The sequence below is a fragment of the Rhinolophus sinicus genome, chromosome 16, assembly GCF_057876585.1.
Source record: "Rhinolophus sinicus isolate RSI-liver-muscle chromosome 16, RSI-T2T, whole genome shotgun sequence".
Taxonomy (NCBI): domain Eukaryota; kingdom Metazoa; phylum Chordata; class Mammalia; order Chiroptera; family Rhinolophidae; genus Rhinolophus; species Rhinolophus sinicus.
This window is the reverse complement of record NC_142516.1, coordinates 133,171,366-133,191,476: the sequence shown is the minus strand read 5'-3', so window position 1 is coordinate 133,191,476 and position 20,111 is coordinate 133,171,366. Positions and strand designations below refer to the sequence as shown.

At 32.5% G+C, this 20,111-nt stretch overlaps 1 protein-coding gene across 1 annotated transcript in view; it reads left to right on the top strand.

The window, feature by feature from the left end:
• ADAM2 (ADAM metallopeptidase domain 2) overlaps positions 1-16,571 on the top strand; it is a 100,994-nt gene extending 84,423 nt beyond the window's left edge. Inside the window, exons 17-20 of the mRNA XM_019742046.3 lie at positions 6,138-6,212; positions 6,437-6,569; positions 15,027-15,186; positions 16,432-16,571. Coding sequence (XP_019597605.3) covers positions 6,138-6,212; positions 6,437-6,569; positions 15,027-15,186; positions 16,432-16,465 — 402 coding nt within the window. The 3' untranslated portion in view covers positions 16,466-16,571. The remainder of the gene's footprint in view (positions 1-6,137; positions 6,213-6,436; positions 6,570-15,026; positions 15,187-16,431) is intronic.
• The last annotated feature ends 3,540 nt before the right edge of the window (positions 16,572-20,111 follow it).

Sequence of the window (20,111 nt, the reverse complement as noted above, 5' to 3'; positions counted from 1 at the left end):
CTGCTGACTGATTAGGATGGTGGTTTCTAAAGGTTGGGATGGCTGTAGCAATTTCTTAAAATAATGAAATTTGCTGCATCAATTGCCTCTTTTCATGAATAATTTCTCTGCATCATGTGATGCTGTTCAGTAGTGTTTTACCCACAGTAGTAGTACTTTCAAAATTGGAGTCATTCCTCTCAAATTGTGTGCTGCATTATCAACTAAGTTTATGTAATATTCTAAATCCTTTGTTGTCATTTCAGCAATCTTCACAGCCTCCTTATCAAGAGTAGTTTTAATCTCAAGAAACCACTTTTTTTGCTCACTCATAAGAAGAATCTCCTCATACATTAAAGTTTTATCAGGAGATAGCAGCAATTGAGTCACATCTCCAGGCTCCACTTCTAATTTTAATTCTCTTGCTATTTCCACCACGTCTGCAGTTGCTTCCTTTACTGAAGTCTTGAACCTTTCAAAGTCATCCATGAAGTTTGGAATCAACATCTTTCAAACTCCTGTGAATGTTGATATTTTGACCTCTTTCCATGAATCATGAATGTTCTTAATGGCATCTAGAATGGTGAATCCTTTCCAGAGGTTTTTAATTTACTTTGCCCAGATACATCAAGGAATCACTATCTATGACAGCTATAACTTTACAAAAATGTGTTTCTTAAATAATAAGACTTGAAAGACTAAATTATTTCTTTATCCATGAGCTGTAGAGTGGATGTTATGTTAGCAGGCATGAAAAAACAATCTCATTGTACATCTCATCAGAGCCCTTGCAGTAATATTTTGAAGGAATTTTTTTTTTCTAAGCAGTAGATCACAACACTTGGCTTAAAATATTCAGCACACCATGTTGTAAACAGATGTGCTGTCATCAAACTTTGTTATTCCATTTATAAAGCAAAGACAGAGCTGATTTAGCATAATTTAAGAGCCCTAGATTTTTGGAATAGTAAATGTCCATCAGCTTCAATTTAAAGTCACCAGCTGCATTAACCCCTAACAGGAGAGTCAGCTAGTCCTTCAAAGCTTTGAAGTCGGGCATTGACTTCTCCTCTCTAGCTATGAAAGTCCTAGATGACATCTTCTTCCAATATAAGCCTGTTTCACATTGAAATGTTTCATATTTAATATTGAAAATTTTTTGTTTAGTTTAGCCATCTTCATTAATTATCTAGCTAGATCGTCTGGATAACTTGCTGCAGTACTTGCTGCTTCTCATATTTTTATGTTGTGGAGATCACTTCTTTCCTTAATCCTCATTAACCAACCTCTGCTAGCTTCAAACGTTTCTTGCGCAGTTCCTCACCTCTCTCACTCTTTATAGAATTAAAGAGAGTTAGGTCCTTGCTCTGGATTAGGCTTTGGTTTAAAGGAATGTTAAGGCTGGTTTGATCTTCTACCCAGACCACTAAAACTTTCTCCATATTAGCAAGAAGGCTGTACCGCTTTCTTATCATTCGTGTGTTCTCTGGACTAACATTTTTAATTTCCTTCAGGAACTTTGATTTTGCATTCACAACTTAGCTAACTGTTTGGCACAAGAGTCTAGCTTTTGACCTATCTCAGCTTTTGACATGGCTTCCTCACTAAACTTAGTTATTTTTAGCTTTTGATTTAAGGTGAAAGATGTGAGACTCTTCCTTTCACTTGAACACATAGAAGCCATTGTAGGGTTATTAATTTGCCAAATTGCAATATTCCTTGTTCTCAGTGAATAGGGAGGCTTGAGGAGACGGAGAGAGATTTGGGAACAGCCAGCGGTTGAGCAGTCAGAATACACACAACATTTATTGATTATATCTGCCATCTTATATGGGCATGGATCATGGTGCCCCAAAACAATTGCAGTGGTGACATCAAAGTGACTGATAACAGATCACCATAACAAATATAATTGTGAAAAAGTTTAAAATATTGTGAAAATTACTGAATTGTGACACAGAGATACAAGGTGAACAACAGCTATCGGAAAAATGGCACTGATAGTCTTGCTCTATGCAGGGTTGCCACATACCTTCAATTGGTAAAAAACACAGATTCTGTAAAGTACAATAAAGTGGAGCATGAAGTATGTTTGTATTGGATCTTTCAGCACCACAATTTCTTTTGTTTGCTATTTATAATTGCTGTCTCTGTTGATATTTTCATTTGGTTTACATCATTTTCCTGATTTACTTTCATTCTTTATCCATGTTTTCATTTAGTTTCTTCAGCATATTTAGTACAGTTATTTAAAAATAGTATTTTGTCACTTCATTTTTTTCTTTTAAATGAGCCATGTTTTCCTGTTTCTTTTTTATATCTTGTGATTTTTTGTTGTTGTGGAAAATTGAACATTTGGGGAAAAAAAAGAAAAAAACAGTCACTTCCAGTGTTTGCAGACTGGCTTTGTGCTGGGACAGTCCTTTATTGATTTGGTAGGTCAGTGTCAGCTTTAGGACAAAGCTTGTGGTCTTCTGATATCTTTCATGAGCATGCATCTTTCCTAGACCATCAGGCAGCTCTCAGACAGGTTGTAATATTGAAAACATGGTTTCCTCTGCTCCGTTCAGTTCAACAGAGGGAATTGGGAACTCATCTGCTGCCATCTCCAGAGTAAGACTTTGCCATGCCAGGAAAGGAGTAGGACAAGAGGGAACAAACAAGCAACAATGTTTTCTACTATTTTGAAAGTGGCTTTTTCTTTTCTTTTTTTAAATTTTTTTATTTAAAGTTTATTGGAGTGACAATTGTTAGAAAAGTTACATAGATTTTAGGTGTACAATTCTGTAATACATCATCTATATATCAATTGTGTGTTCACTACCCAGAGTCAGTTCTCTTTCTATCACTATACATTTGATCCCTTTTACCCTCATCTATCACCCCTGTCCCCCCTTACCCTCTGGTAACCACTAAACTATTGTCTGTGTCTAGGAGTTTTTGTTTCTTCATTTGTGTGTCTTGTTCTTTTGTTGTTTTCAGTTTTATATACCACGTATCAGTGAAATTATATGGTTCTTCACATTTTCTGTCTTACTTATTTCACCTGGCATTATAATCTCAAGATCCATCCATGTTGTCGCAAATGTTTTCTCATCACTGAGTAGTATTCCATTGTGTATGTATACCATGATTTCTTTATCCATTCATCTACCGAAGGACATTTTTGTTGTTTCCATGTCTTGGCCACCATGACTAAAGCTGCAATGAACGTTGGAGCACATATGTCTTTATGGATAAATGTTTTCATATTTTTTTGGGTAGATATCCAGGAAAGAGATTGCTGGGTCATATGGTAATTCAATTCTTAATTTATTAAGGAACCTCCACACTACGTCCTATAGTGGCTGCACCAATCTGCATTCCCACCAACAGTGTATGAGGGTTCCTTTTTCTCCACAGCCTCTCCAACACTTGTTGCTATTTGTCTTGTTGATGGTAGCCATTTTAACGGAGGTGAGGTGATATCTCATTATTTTTTTATTTGTATTTCTCTATGATTAGTGATGAGCATTTTTTTTTATGTCTATTGGCTATTTGTATGTACTCTTTGGAGAAATGTCTCTTCAGGTCCTCTGCTCATTTTTCAATTGGGTTGTTTGTTTTTTTGTTGTTGAGTTGTATGAGTTCCTTATATATTTTAGACATTAGCCCCTTATCAGAGGAGTTGTTTGCAAAAATCATCTCCCATTAGGGTGGTTGAATGTGGCTTTTTCTTGATTGGAATTTGCTTCATTGCCACAGAACTTAAACTGCTTCCAGAGCTCCTATGGGTTCTCTCTCTCTCTCTCTCTCTCTCTCTCTCTCTCTCTCTCTCTCTCTCTCTTTCTCTCTCTCTCTCCCTCCCGCCCTCCCTTCCTTTTTTTTTTCTTTCCTTCTTTTTAAAAAATATCACTAAGGGAGAAAAACATTGGGGGTTTTCTAGTGAACTACTTCGCTGATGTCACTCTCCAGACTTTTTCCCCTCAATATCAGGTAAAACTTGCTTGTAATTGTCACTGGTGTAGAGTGCACATGACCATTTAAATCCTACAGGATGAATCACTGATAGTCACTGGAGGAATGCTGTCCTCAGTTTTTTGGTTCTTTTGAGAAATCACATTGTCTCACATTTTCTGAACCTAAAAGTAACTTTTACTTTATCTCCAGTAAAAACCATGTGTTTTTAAAAATGAATATGTATAATGTTTTTTGTTTTATTTGTCATTTTAGATTCCCCATACAAGAAGGTTTCTATAGAAACGTATTCTGCCATAGTGAAAGGAATAAGAAGCTGAATTATCTTTCTTATCGCATAACAAATAAAAAAATATCCATTTCAGAGAGTTTGGTGATGAACCATTGTTTTTTTGTATGGAGATAAATAATTTTTGTGGTTTATAGCTAGATTCCTACTTTGGATGGTGTTTCTCCCTAGCCTTCCTGCATGACACAACAGAAATAAGCATGCTAAATCAGAAAAAAACTATTTCATTACACAGAAACAATACCAGTGATACCAATAATCCCTTCTCAACTTCTTTCTAGTCTGGCTCAAATAAATTATTTAACTGTCCTGAGAATTATGTTTATATTCTTCTGCAAAACAGCTCTGCAGATTATAATATATCTAGCTTCTCTGCCCAAGTTCTAGTTAGGTTTGAAGGGATCACTCTAACAGAACAGATATATTTCTAACTATAGCAGCACTAGTGTGTATCCAGAGCTAGAACTTTTAGACTATTACCACAATCTCTCAAAATAAACTATTTCTCATCAGTATATTTCCTTCTAAGTTTTAAACAGAGGTATATGTTGCCATAATTATCAGACACTATAATATATTTTTCCATATTCAGTAATGCTTAGCAAAACCTGTGTGAGTAGATTCACTCTCTGACCTTAATAATTATTATATTATGGTCATATATTTTTCAACAGGAAAGAATCCCCAAAAATATTGCCAATATTATTTAGAAAACATTTTTTATATAAAAATAATATTTCTAATTACATGTTCTTTGGTTTATCATCAGTCACTCTAGGGCTTTCTATGAGTTGCAATAAACTTTTTTTTTTTTAGTTTGAAGCATAGTATTATTTAAAAATTACAAGTTGAAAGAACTCTGAAAAAAATAATATTCTACACTTTTGAGCTTTATGCTTAGCTTTTCATATCTCAGTTAATTGTACTATGACCAAGAGAGTTAGACAAGCCAGAAACCTCGGTGTCATTGACCCGTCTCATCTCTCTTTTCATCTTCCATATACAATCTATTATTAAATTATAGTTAAATTTTTAACTATATCTCAAATACAATCACTGGTTTCCATCTAAGCCACTATTACTCAGTTTCACTCTAAGGTTATCATTTTCCTGGCATTCGAATTTGTCTCTACATTTTTTTTTTCCTTTCCATCCTCTTTTTCAAAACCTATTTTTATTAGCTTCCCATCTTCCAATGAAATGTCTAAATGCAAACAATTGCTTATAGGTTATAGGGCAACTTTCTGATTAAGAATGGAAGGTCCTACACAATCCTGCCATAACAACTTCTGTCATATCACACTTAGCTTTTTTGTTTGTGTGTGTGTTTCTATACCTTTTATTGCAATATCAGCAATATGAAATTTTTATGTTCATTACTGTGTTCTCAAGACAGGCACATTGTAGACGTCACACATTTAGTTAATTAATGATTTAATTGTTGTTCTCTGTGTAACAGCTACATTGCCCTTAATTATTTCTCAACAGTTTCATACCATGTTCCAAGGCAGAGTCATTTTAAATATCATTTCTTTTCCTATAAGTACCTTGTCTTTCATTTCTGTGTTTCATTAAGTTCTGTTCAACATTAGGGCTCAATAAGGGTTTGCTGTTCTCACATATGAGATAAATCCTCTGTATTTTATTTTTTCATTACACGAATTATCACATATGTATCTTTGTTTTTATTTATTTTATATCTGTACCTTCTATCTCAACATAAGCATGGAAGATGCTTTTATTGTTTTGTTTACTCTCAGATCATCAGAGTCTCATCTAGTGCAGAAAACAGCACCAGTATAATCAATTATTGCTAGTATGTTAATATTTATTGTTAAATGAACCCCTCTTAATTAGATGCCAAATGCACATGACATTTCAGTTGATTTATTTTGGCTTATTTCCCTTTTAGGTGTGCAAGAATAAGGAATGTATAGATAATTACATCACCTATGACTGTGATTCACAAAAATGCCACAATCACGGTGTAAGTACTAGTATTATGAGTCAAGAATGCAAATCACTGAGAGTGGTCCTAGGAAAGCAAACACACAGCACACACACACACACACATGAACACACACACTCATATACTCATAAACCATGCAAGTAAATCAGCCTTATCTGACTTAGGTATTCCTTTAAAACTATACTTGACCACAAATAATTTGAGCTACTTATCTTATAAGGTGATATTTCTCCCTTTTTCAGGTATGTAATAATAAAAAGAACTGTCACTGTAACCCCACATATTTACCTCCAGATTGCCAAACTGAAGATAGTTCATGGCTTGGTGGGAGTGTTGACAGTGGCAATTTTCCACCTGTATCAGCGCGCAACCTTGGTAAGTATTAATAACAAATTGAAAAGATAATTAAAACAACATTTTAATTTATTAAACTCAATAATAATCTCTTGTCTACCAATTTATATTTAGATTATATTTGGACATAAAAAATAAATCACATATGACTATTTATGTTTTACCTACAGAGAGTAATGTAATATAAGATATATAATGTATATTATAGATGAGATATATGAGTAAGGACCCAGGCAAAAAAAAATAGAAATCACATCCCTTCATACAGAAGGAATTTATTATAAGGCACCGGGTAAGACACAATGGTAGAGATGAAAAGCAATCACAGAATGGTAAAGCAAACTAGAGATTAGCAACAGCAGGAATCCACTATCACTTCTTGTGCTTGGAGGGGCAATAGAAAGAGGTCGTATTTCTACAACCGGAGTCTGAGCCATCTAGCATGATATATAACTCTGGTCAAAGCTACATATCAGGATCTAGACCACAGGGAGAGATATTGTCTAGCATGACATAGACCTATAGAGCATTCACCGCCAGTATTGGAGATGTAGGAGAGGAAGGGGGATAAATATTATGGCTATTTTACTCTTCTGAAACTCAAATTTTATCTAGTGATTCCCATCGGCCAAATCTAACTAATAGACTGAAAGTCAAGGAGCTTAAAATATGTAGTTTCCTACTTTTAAACAAAATGAAATTTATTGAGGTGACGATAGTAAAATTATATAGGTTTTGAGGGTACAATTCTATATCACATTATCTATATGTCACATTCTGTGCTCACTATCCAGAGTCAGTTCTCCTTCCATCACCATATATTTGACCCCTTTACCCTCTTCTACCACGCCCTCCCCCATTACCCTCTGAGTTTTTGTTTCTTTGTTTGATTGTCTTGTTCCTTTATTGCTTTCAGTTTTATATTCCACAAATGAGTGAAATCATATGATTCTCAACTTCTGTCTGACTTATTTTGTTCAGCATAATAATCTCAAGATCCACCCATGTTGTCCCAAATGGATGTATTTCATCTTTTCTTATGGCAGGGTGCTATTCCATTTTGCATGGAATTCTATCTCCCTGGTAATTCTATTCTTCATTTTTTGAGGAACCTCCATACTGTTTTCCATAGTGGCTGTATCAATTTACATCCCCACCAACAGTGTATTACGGTTCCTTTTTCTCCACAACCTCTCCAACACTTGTTATTATTTGTCCTGTTGATAAAAGCCATTCTAACATGTGTGAGGTAATATCACATTGAGGTTTTGATTTGCATTTCCCTAATAGCTAGTGAAGTTGAGCATTTTTTCATGTATCTGTTGGCTATTTGTATGTCTTCTTGGGAGTAGTTTCTGTTCATGTTTCCCTTCCCATTTTTTAATTGGATTGCTTGTATTTTTGTTTTTGAGTTGTATGAGTTATTAATATATTTTGGATATTAGCCCTTTATCAGAGGCATTCATTGCAAATATGTTCTTCCATTCTGTTGGTTGACTCTATTTTTTGTTGATGGTTTCTTTGGCTGGGCAGAAACTTTTCAGTTTGATACAGTCCCATTCATTTATTTTAACATTTACTTCCCTTGACTTTGAGGTCAAATTCATAAAATGCTCTTTTAAGCCAAGGTCCATAAATGTAGTACATATGCTTTCTTCTATGCAATTTATTGTTTCAGGTCTTATGTTTAGGTCATTCACCCATTTTGAGTTAATTGTGTTATATGGTGACAGAGAGCAGTCTAGTTTCATTCTTTTGCACGTGGCTTCTAATACTATGTTGAATAGTAGTGGTGATAGGGGATAACCCTGTCTTTTTCCTGAATGTAGGGCAAAGGGCTTCAGTTTTTCACATTAATTATGATATTAGCTGAGGGTTTGTCATATATGGTATTTATTATGTTAAGGTATTTTCCTTCTATATCCATTTTATTAAGTGTTTTAATCATAAATGGATGTTATATCTTGTCAAATGCTTTTTCTGCATCTATTAATATCATACGATTTTTATCTTTATTTTGTTTATGTGGTGTATAACATTGATCGATTTGTGTATGTTGAACCATCCTTGTGTCCCTGGGATGAATCCCATTTGATTGTGATATATAATCTTTTTAATACATTGTTGTATTCATTTTGCTAGAGTTTTGTTTAGAATATTTTTATCTGTATTCATCAGTGATATTGGTCTGTAATTTTTGTGTGTGTTTTCCTTACCAGATTTTGGTATCAGGGTAGTGTTGGCCTCATAAAAGGAGTTAGGAAGTATTGCCTCTTCTTCAATTTTTTGGAAGAGTTTGAGAAGGACGGGTGTTAGATCCTCTTTGAATGTTTGATATAATTCACTAGTGAAGCCATCTGGTCCCAGACTTTTGCTTTTGGCAACGTTTTGGATGACTGATTCAATTTCCTAACTGTTGATCGGTCTATTTAGGTTTTCCAGTTCTTTGTGATTCAGTCTAGGAAGGCTATATGCTTGTACGAACTTCTCCATTTCTTCTAGGTTATTGAATTTGGTAGCATATAGACCTTCACAGCATTCTAGTATGATCATTTATATTGTGGTAACGGTGGTAACTTCTCCTCTTTCATTTCTGATTTTGTTTATTTGTGTCTTTCTCTTTTTATCTTAGTCTAGCCAAAGGTTTCTCTATTTAATTAATTTTTTCAAAGAACCAACTCTTTGTTGCATTCATTTTTTTATTGTCTTTTTGTTCTCTATATCATTTAGTTCTGCTCTAATTTTTAATATTTCCTTCCTTCTGCTGACTTTGGGTTTCATTTGTTCATCTTTTCCTAGTTCTTTAAGATGTAATGTTATAGTCTCATCTTTCTTTGGAGAGAAAAAAAAACATCTTCTGCGTTTAAGTAGATTTTTTTCCTAGGGAGGAACACTAAAGGACTGGTGGTGAAATTTTTTGAGGCCTTACTTGAAACGTGACATATCACATAAACAAAATAAAGGACATAAATCATATGATTATATCAATTGATGCAGAAAAAGCATTTGACAAGCTACAACATCCATTTATGATTAAAACACTTAATAAAATAGGCATAGAAGGAAAATACCTTAACATAATAAAGACCATATATGACAAACCCTTAGCTATTCTCATAATTAACAGTGAAAAACTGAAGCCCTTTGCTCTATGTTCAGGAACACGACAGGGCTGTCCCCTATCACCTCTGCTTTTCAACACAGTGTTGGAAGTCCTCCCAAGAAGAATCAGGCAAGAGAAAGAAATAAAAGGCATCCAAATTGGGAATGAAGAAGTTAAATTGTCACTCTTTGCCCTAAAGACTCCACCAAAAAGCTATTAGAAACAATCAACGAATACAGTAAAATTGCTGGCTACAAAATCAACGTACAAAAGTCCATTACATTCCTACATACTAACAATGAAATTTCAGAAAAAGAAATAAAAACAATTCCTTTTGCAATTGCAACAAAAAGAATAAAATACCTAGGAATAAACTCAACAAAGGATATAAAGGACATATACACTGAAAATTATAAGACATTTTTAAAAGAAATTGAAGAAGACACAAAGAAATGCAAAGACATTCCATGCTCATGGATTGGAAGAATCAACATAGTTAAAATGGCCATATTACCCAAAGCAATATACAGATTGAATGCAATCCCCATCAAAATCCCAATGGCTTTTTAAAAAAGAAATAGAACAAAAAATCATCAGATTTGTTTGGAACCACAAAAGAGCCCGAATAGCCAAAGCAATCTTAAGAAAAAAGAACAACGCTGAAGGTATCACACTCCCTGACTACAGGACAACAATAATCAAAACAGCATGGCAGAAACAGTATTGGCAGAAAAACAGACACGTAGACCAATGGAATAGAATTGAGAAACCAGAAATAAAACCACATAAATATGGACAGATAATTTTTGACAAAGAAGCAAAAACCATGCAATGGAGAAAAGACACCCTCTTCAATAAATGGTGCTGGCAAAATTGGAAAGTCACGTGCAAAAGAATGAAACTGGACTGCTATCTGTCACCATGTACCAAAATTAATTCAAAATGGATCAAAGACTTAAGCATAAGACCTGAAACAATAAACTGCATAAAAGAAAACATAGGTACTAAACTTATGGACCTTGGGTTCAAAGAGCATTTCATGAATTTGACTCCAAAGGCAAGGGAAGTAAAAGCTAAAATAAATGAATGGAACTATATCAAACTTAAAAGCTTCTGCACAGCAAAAGAAACCATCAACAAAATAAAGAGGAAACCAACAGAATGGGAGAAGATTTTTGTAAACAGTGGCTCTGATAAGGGGCTAATATCCAAAATATACAAGGAACTTATGCAACTCAACAATAAAAAACCAAACAACCCAATTGAAAAATGGGCAGAGGACCTGAAGAGACATTTCTCCAAAGAGGACATACAAATGGCAAAAAGACATATGAAAAAAATGCTCAACATCACTAATCATCAGAGAAATGCATATAAAAACCACAATGAGATATCACCTCACACCAGTTAGAATGGCTATCATCAACAAGACAAATAGTAACAAGTGTTGGAGAGGCTGTGGAGAAAAAGGAACCCTCATCCACTGTTGGTGGGAATGCAGACTGGTGCAGCCACTATGGAAGGCAGTGTGGAGGTTCCTCAAAATATTACAAATAGAATTACCATATGACCCAGCAATCCCTCTCCTGGGTATCTACCCAAAAATTCTGAAAATATTTTTACATAAAGACATGTGTGCTCCAATGTTCATTGCAGCTTTATTTGCAGTGGCCAAGACATGGAAACAACCAAAATGTCCTTCAATAGATAAATGGTTAAAGAAGTTGTGGTAGATATACACAATGGAATACTATTCAGTGGTAAGAAAAGATGAAATAGGACCATTTGTGACAACATGGATGGACCTTGAGATTATAATGCTAAGCAAAATAAGTCAGGCAGAAAAAGCAGAGAACCATATGATTTTACTGATATGTGGTATAAGAACGAAAAACAACAAAAGAAAAAGACAAACAAATGAGAAACAAAAATTCATACATACAGGCAATAGTTTAGTGGTTACCAGAGTGTTAGGGGGGAGGGGGGGTGGTAGATGAGGGTAAAGGGGATCAAATATATGGTGATGGAAGGAGAACTGACTCTGGGTGGTGAACACACAATGTGATTTATAGATGATGTAATACAGAATTGTACACCTTAAATCTATGTAACTTTACTAACAATTGTCACCCCAATAAACTTTAATTTTAAAAAAAGATGTAACATTATGTTGCTTTGGGGAGGTATTTTATTTTTTCTTGAAATAGGCCTGAAATGATATAAATTTTCCTCTTATTATTGATTTTGCTGCTTCCCAATAATTGTGATTAGATGTATTTTCATTCTCATTTGTTTCTATGTATCTTTTGATTTTTTATTTCTTCTTTGCCCCTGTCATTCTTTAATAGCATGTTGTTTAATCTCCACATAATTGTGATTTTTCCTGCTTTCTTTTCCCAGTTGACATACAATTTCAAAGCCTGTGATCAGAGAATATGCTTGGTATGATTTCAATCTAGAATTTGCTAAAGCTAATTTTATGTCCCCACATATGGTCTATCTTTGAAAATGTTCTATGTACACTAGAAAAAAATGCATAGTCTGATGTTCTAGGATGAAGTGCTCTATAAATGTCAGTTATATCCATTTGGTCTAATGTGTCATTCAGGCTGATACTTCCTTACTGATTTTCTGTTTGGATGATCTTCCATAGCTGTCAATGGCATATTTAGGTCACCTACTATACTTGTGTTTTTGTCAATTTCTCCCTTTAATTCTGTTAGTAGTTGCTTTATATATTTTGGTGCTAACTGATTGGGAGTATATAGATAGATAGATAGATAGATAGATAGATAGATAGATAGATAGATAGATAGATAGATAGATAAGTGTTATCTCTTCTGTTGTATTGTCCCCTTTACCATTTTGAAATGTCCATCTTTGTCTCTTGTTACCCTTTTTATCCTGAAGTCTGTTTCCTCTGATACACCTAGTTTCTCTGGGTACCATTTGCCTGGTATTGATTTCCACCCTTTCACTCGGAGTCTATATTTGTCCTTATAGCTAAGATGTGTCTCTTGGAGGCAGCATATGGTTTGGTTTTTGTTTTGTTTTTTATCCAATCTATTACTCTGTGCCTTTTTACTGGTGAGACTTCAACAGTACATATGTTCTTTGAGTCCCAATTGATTGAGTCCCAATCAATTATGGGAAAGAAGCAACTCAGATATAAAAAGGGTTATTCCTAATGGAAGATGAATTATAAGTTAAAGTATATAACCAAGAAACCCTAGCCAAAAGTTCTTTGATTTGTGGTTTTATGTTTTCTAAAAGTCACCACCAACAAAAATACAGGTTTAGATAGTATAAATACAGGTTAATTTCACGATTTTTTTTCAAGGAAGAAATATCATTTTTAGAAAACAGTGGTGAGAGGGACTCTTATCATCTCATTGTATGAGGAAAACATAACCCTAATGCCAAACCCAGACAAAGAAGTTAACAACAACAAAAAAAATACAGAATAATTTCTTTCATGAACATAGATGTAAACATTCTCCATAAAATATTAACTCATGCTATATAATGGTCTACATTAAAAGGATAATAATCTAGAATATATGTGGTTTATCTTAGGAAAGCAAGACTCTTTTAACATTTGAAAGTAATTTAGTGCAATTCACCAAATCAACAAAATTTTTTTAAAGTGTATGATTTTTCACTTGACCCAAAAAAGTCATTAGACAAAATTCACCACATTTTCATGAATTTTTTAAAAAGCAGTAAACTACTAACATGAAGAAACTTCATCATTTGATAAAAAGCATCAACAAAAACATAGTTAATATATTTTATGATTAAATGCATTGTTTTTCCCAAAATATTGAGAGCAAGAGAATAAAGTATGCTCTTACCATGCCTATTCAACCTTTTACTATAAGTCCTAGCCATTGCAATAATAAAAGAACAGATCAGGAGCTAAAGATTGGAAATAACAAAATGAGACTACAGATGATATGGTGAATTACATAGAAAGTCCTAAAGTATCTACAAAAATACTTCCAGAAATAATGAATATTTTTGAAAGTTTAAAGGAAAAATGTTTAAGTCAGTAGTATTATTATACAATAGTAGCAGGAAGTGGAATTCAACTTAAAATTAGTACCATTTACAATATTATCAATATATAAAATATTACAAATAAGCTTAACAAAAGATGCATAAGACCTTTACACTGAAGCTAAAACAAAATGGAGATAAATATTAAGCATACAAATAAAAGGGAAAATATGCCATACTCACCTATTGGAAGGTTTATCACTGTTAAAATGTAATTTTCACCAAATTATAAAAACCAATCATAAAAGCATGTGTTTTTCAGACATTAACAATTTGAAGAGGTTAAAGGGGATCAGATCAAATATATGGTGATAGAAATAGAACTGAATCTGGGTGGTAAATACGCAATGTGATATATAGATGATGTATTACAGAATTGTACACCTGAAAGCTATGTAACTTTACTAACAATTGTCACCCCAATAAACTTTAAAATAAAATAAAAATAAAGCATACAAAAAAGTGCTTAGAATAGCCAAACAATCCTGAAAAAAAATAAAGAATGACAAAAAAGGACAATTTAATCTATTTGCCTTATATTGAATTTAGTATAGTTTTAGTATATAGTTACACTAATGAAAATAGTGTGGCATTTGTTAATGATAGATATAAAAATAGATCAATGAAATGAAATAGAGAGTCTAGACATTTATCCCTTAATATAAGGTTAATCAATTTTTCAAGAAAAGTACAAAGACAGTTCAATGTGGAAGGAAAGTCAGTTCAAAACATTGTACTGTCTCACAACTAAGCCCCAAAGAATCTCAAAGGCCCCACAAGCCCCAAAGAATCTCAAAGATTTTAACTTATTCAACAATTCATGTGGCATAGATCATAAATCTAAATGTAGAAGCTAAAATTATAAATCTTCTTGAAAGAAACATAGGGAAATTTTTACATGATCTTGGGATCAGCAATAATTTCTTAGATAAGAACATATATCAATGCAATAAAAGTAAAGATAATTTAGACTTTATTACAATTTTTATATGTATAGTATTTCTTACTGAAAATAGAGATCGAGAAAAACTCAACTTTTATACGGATCACACTTTAATTCTTTTCATCCCTATTATACAGTTCTGAAAATTGACTACATGTAATAGAAGTTCTTAATAAAAAGAAAAAGATAGTACTATTATTGTAAGAATTAGAAGAGTCTCTTTGGGCACTTACACTGTCAATTTATCTAATTCATTAAAAATGTTAATTATAAGATACTTTAAATTTTTATTCTACTAGTTATATTGAAAACAGAAGTGTCTTTGCTGTATTTCTGGTAATTGCTTTCAAATCACTGGTGTTTTCTTTCCTAGAAAGGCTCTATATTGAGAATGCTTACCACTCCAAACCTACGAGATGGCCAATTTTCCTACTCATTCCGTTTTCTGTTGTTCTCTGTGTAATGATCGCAATCCTGGTAAAGGTTTATTTCCAAAGGAAAAAAAGGAGAATTGAGGAGTATACAAGCAATGAGTATGTTAATTTCATATTTAAGATTTATTACTTATTAATATTTATTATTTATTACGTATTATAATTTGTTGGCATACATAGTAACATCTTAATAAATAACATCATGATAATGTTACTGGTAACAATGAAGACTTAATTTTTATCTTCATATGGACATTAAATAGTTAATATATCAATGATTAATATAATGAATAATAAATAAAATTTTTTAAAAGGTCAGCAACTTTAATCTTATAACAACTTGGACTCTGTTAGGGTTAAAAATAAGTAGAAATGATTTTTAGTTGATGTTTATCTACCTCCTCTTATTATTTGATCTTTATTAAAATGTATTAAGCATTTTTAATATGTATACATTTCAAAAATTTTTCATGCACTACTTTATTAAAAGGTAGCAAGGAAATCCAAAAGAGTTGTTAGCCTTTTATGCAGTTAAGTAAATTGAGAGACAAGCAGCCAGAGAGAGAAAAAAATTTAAAATAATATATGATAGTAACATTGAAAAAAATCTAGATTATAGCCATGGCTAATCTACAGAAAAAAATAAAACAAATAATTTTTCATTAAAACACCTTAGAAATATCTGAAAATATGGCTCAAAAATAAATATTAAAATTGGTTTCCTTCTCTTCAGGGATGATATAAAAATGTTTCTGTTTTTGAGTTTTATATCTGGGTCCTCCATTTTACTTAAAATGAATTTTATTATAATATTTAAAGATGAGAAGATAATATAAATTAAAATGGAATACATTTAATGGAAATATTATGAAAAGTTTAGATAAAATTGCTAAAATAATATGCAGCATGTATAACAGTTAACTGTATTAACATTCAGTTAATACTTGAACGTATTAAAGGGATTTTCTTAGATTGCATGATGTCATTGTAAAACTGACATCAAATATCTTTGGTGAAAAAGTAGCTAGTAAAATTACTAGAAATAATTAGGGCAGAAGATGAATGGCAAACATGTTTAAGATAGTTAGCTAATAATGTTATGAATATGAAAATGATCTGAGTTCATTTTCAGGTAAACTTACAGTATTGAGCATTTTTCTCATGTTAGTCTTGAATACCAGCTGAGAGATGTTCTCAGTGGTAAGATGTTCTCAAGTAGTAGCTGCTCCCAGATCTCATAAGGGATTCAAAAGTTTCAGTACTGACAGATGGTACAGAGTTTTGTAGAATAGTATTTGAAGAAAATATAATTTTAAGTGATTATATTTACTTTTAAATATATAGGCAACTTGAAAGTGAGAGTGAACCCCAAGAGTAGGATGGAAAACAGAGAATCCATGATATCACAGTGAGTATCAAATATTTTTAAGGATAAGAGGGAGAGACAGAGAAATTTTAATGTATTAGATAAATATAAGTAATATAAATATATATTAAATGGTGATATCATATAGATGCATATAATTTAAATTATATTGGAGGATACTTTTCAATAATGCAAGCTATATCATAGACATAGTAAACTATAAATTACATTCAATTTGTCATTTAAAATTTATTGCACTGTTACCTTTTAAATTTTTTCTAATAATGTTTAATTCTTTAGCATTTGCATATTCAAAATGTTGATTAAAAATAAATTAGATGATTTTGACAAAATTGCCAAAATAATTCAATGGGGGAAGGAACAGTCTTTCAACAACTGGTGCTAGAACAAGTGGATATACGAGTACATATGTGAAAAAAATGATGTTGAACCACTTCCTCACACCACATACAAAAATTAATTCAAAATACGATGAGAGACCTAAGTGTAAAACTAAAAGTCTTAGAAGAAAACGTATCAGTAAATCTTTGTAACCTTGAGTTAGACAAAACCTTTTTGATAGCACAAGCAATAAAATGAAAAATTGATAAACCGGACTTCATCAAAATAAAAAAACTTTTATTCTTCAAAGGACATCATCATAAAAGGAAAATACAACCCACAGAATGGGGGAAAATATTTACAAATCTTATATTGGAATCAGAGACTTATATTCAGGATATATAAGGAACTCTTGCAGCTCAACAATAAAAAGACAAATAATCCAATGTTAAACTGGGCAGTGGATCTAAACATTTTACCAAAGAAGATATACAAATGATCAATTTGTACATGAAAAGATATCAACACTATTAGCACAATTTATACATGAAAAGATATCAACACTCTTAGCCAACAGAGAAATGCAAATCAAAATCACAACGAGGTACCACTTCACACCCACTAACGTGTGTATATCAAAAAGCCAGATAATGACAAGAGTTGTGAAGGATTTGGAGAAAGTATAATTCTTACACACTTCTGGTGGAAATGTAAAACGGTACAGGCTTTTTGGAAAACACCCTGGAAGTTCCTCAAAGATTAAACATACAGTTACCTATTATCCAACAATTTCACTCCTTAGTTACATAACCAAGATAAATGAAAACTTACATGTGTAGAAAAATGGGTACAGAAATGTTCTTTGCAGCACTATTCATTATAGCCAAAACATAAGAACAATGCAAATGACTGTCATCCTGATGAATAAATAAATAAAATGTGGTATGTTCATAAAATGGAATATTATGCAGGCACAAAAAGAAATGAAGTACTAATACATGCTACACATGGATGAACTTTGAAAGCATGCTAAGTGGAAGAATCCAGACCACATATTGCATGATTCCACTTATATGAAATGTCCAGAATAAGCAAATCCACAGAGACAGAAAATATATTGTTGCCAGGTGCCAGAGGGAGGGGGATATGGATATAGGGTTTCTTTCTGGGATGATGAAATATTCTAAAATTAGATAATGATGGTTGCACAACTCTGTGAATATACTAAACCCACTAAAATATACACTTTAAAAGTATGAGTTTTATAGCATGTGAATTATATTTCAATAAAGCTGTTATGAAGACAAGTAAAAACAATAAAATAAATTACATTGTAGAACTCTACTTCATAATGAGGTTACCCTCATGCTATTTGTTGAATTAACCATCATCTTTAACTTGATTGGACATACAGGTGACTTTTTCCCCTTTATTTATTCTTCCAGAGTAATTATCTTCAATGGACAGGAAAAATGGAAAAGAAAAAGAAAAAGAAAGAGTACATGTATTGCCTGATTGCCTGGGATTTAAAACCTGAAAATTACAGTTTCGATCTGACAAGAAAAAAATAGAAGTTTTCATATATAATTTATGTTATATTATTTATATTATATAACATTTATAATATATAATTTCATAGATAACTTATTTGTAAGAAAAGCATGTTTAGGAGTTTTTATATTACATATTTTTTAAGTTATCTCATATTAATTCTGTTAGGCACTAGGAACAATGTTAATCAGCAGACCTGAGATTAGGAAAAGTTATAATAAATAAAATGCCATCATTAAAGGCTACTATTATATTTTAAATTGTAATGGTATATAGTTATGTTATAATCTGATGATCCATAATCAATCAGAAGAAATCATGATAGACTTTAACACTGAAAGTATTAGTAGAGATAAAGAATATATCATAATGCAAAGCATCAATCTAAGAGGAATCTACAATAATACAAATGTATTTGCTAAGGTTCTCCAGAGAAACAGAACCAATAGGTGATGATAGATAAATAGATATAGATAGATAAATAGATAGATAGATAGATAAGTAGATAGATAGATAGATAGATAGATAGATAGATAGATAGATAGATAGATAGATAGATAGATAGATAGATAGATGATAGATAGATAGATAGATAGATAATAGATAGATAGATAGATAGATAGATAGATAGATAGATAGATAGATAGATAGATAGATAGATAGAAATTTATTATAGGAATTGGCTTGCATGGTTATTGAGGCCAAGAAGTCCCATGATCTGCCATCTACAATCTGGAGAACAAGGAGAGCTAGCGGTGTAATTCAATTCAGTATGAGTCTGAAGGTCTGAGAATTGGGAAGTCAGTGGTTTACTTTCTGGTCTGAATCCCAAAACCCAAGAACCAGGAATGCCAATGGATGTCCAAGAGCAGCAAAAGATAAATGCCTCAGCTCAAGCAAAGAGAAAATTCACCCTTCCTCCACTTTTTTTGTTTTGCTCAGGCCCCCAAGGGATTAGATGATGCCCACTTGCATTGGTGAGGATAATCTTCACTCAGTCTAATGATTTAAACACTAATCTCTTCCAGAGACATACTCATAGACACACACAGAAATAATGTTTTATCAGATATCTGGTCATCCCTAAGTTGACACATAAAATTAACCATCACAAATCTACTCCTTGTCAACTTGGCATGCATAGCGATCTCCTTGAACCATACTTAATCTCCAAATAAATGATATAACTCTGCCTAACATGATACAGCTATCCTGCATACACCTGAAAATGCACTAATTCCTTCCCCAGAAGAGGAGATAAGATCCTTGAATGATGTTTACTCTTCTCTATTTATCTCATAACTTAAATACTATGATGTAATATAACAATACTGAAATACTCACATAAAGTCAATATATCTTATGTTGCATAAGGGAATAAGAGAGGAAAGAAAACAAAAATATTTGCATAATATACTCATATGTATATATACAGACAAGTGTATTCATTACAAAATAAGGAGGAAATACTCATAACATTACAGGCTTCCTTTCTATAACTAGTCATTGTAGCTGGTATTTATAAGTACCTTCTACTGCCCATTCTGTATTCCCTTTGACTTCAGCACACACCTGAACTGGTTTGTTGAGCCAAACCTTTACTTCTGAAGTGTCTGGACCATTAGTAGTCCTGTCTTGATTGAGTGGTTCTAGTTGTCTATTGACTTTAATTACAGGGCATGGTAATACTAAGAGACATCCTAAGGGATATCATATATTCCAGAAATACTTGTTGTTACCTCCATTGTTGAGTAGTAGGCCCATT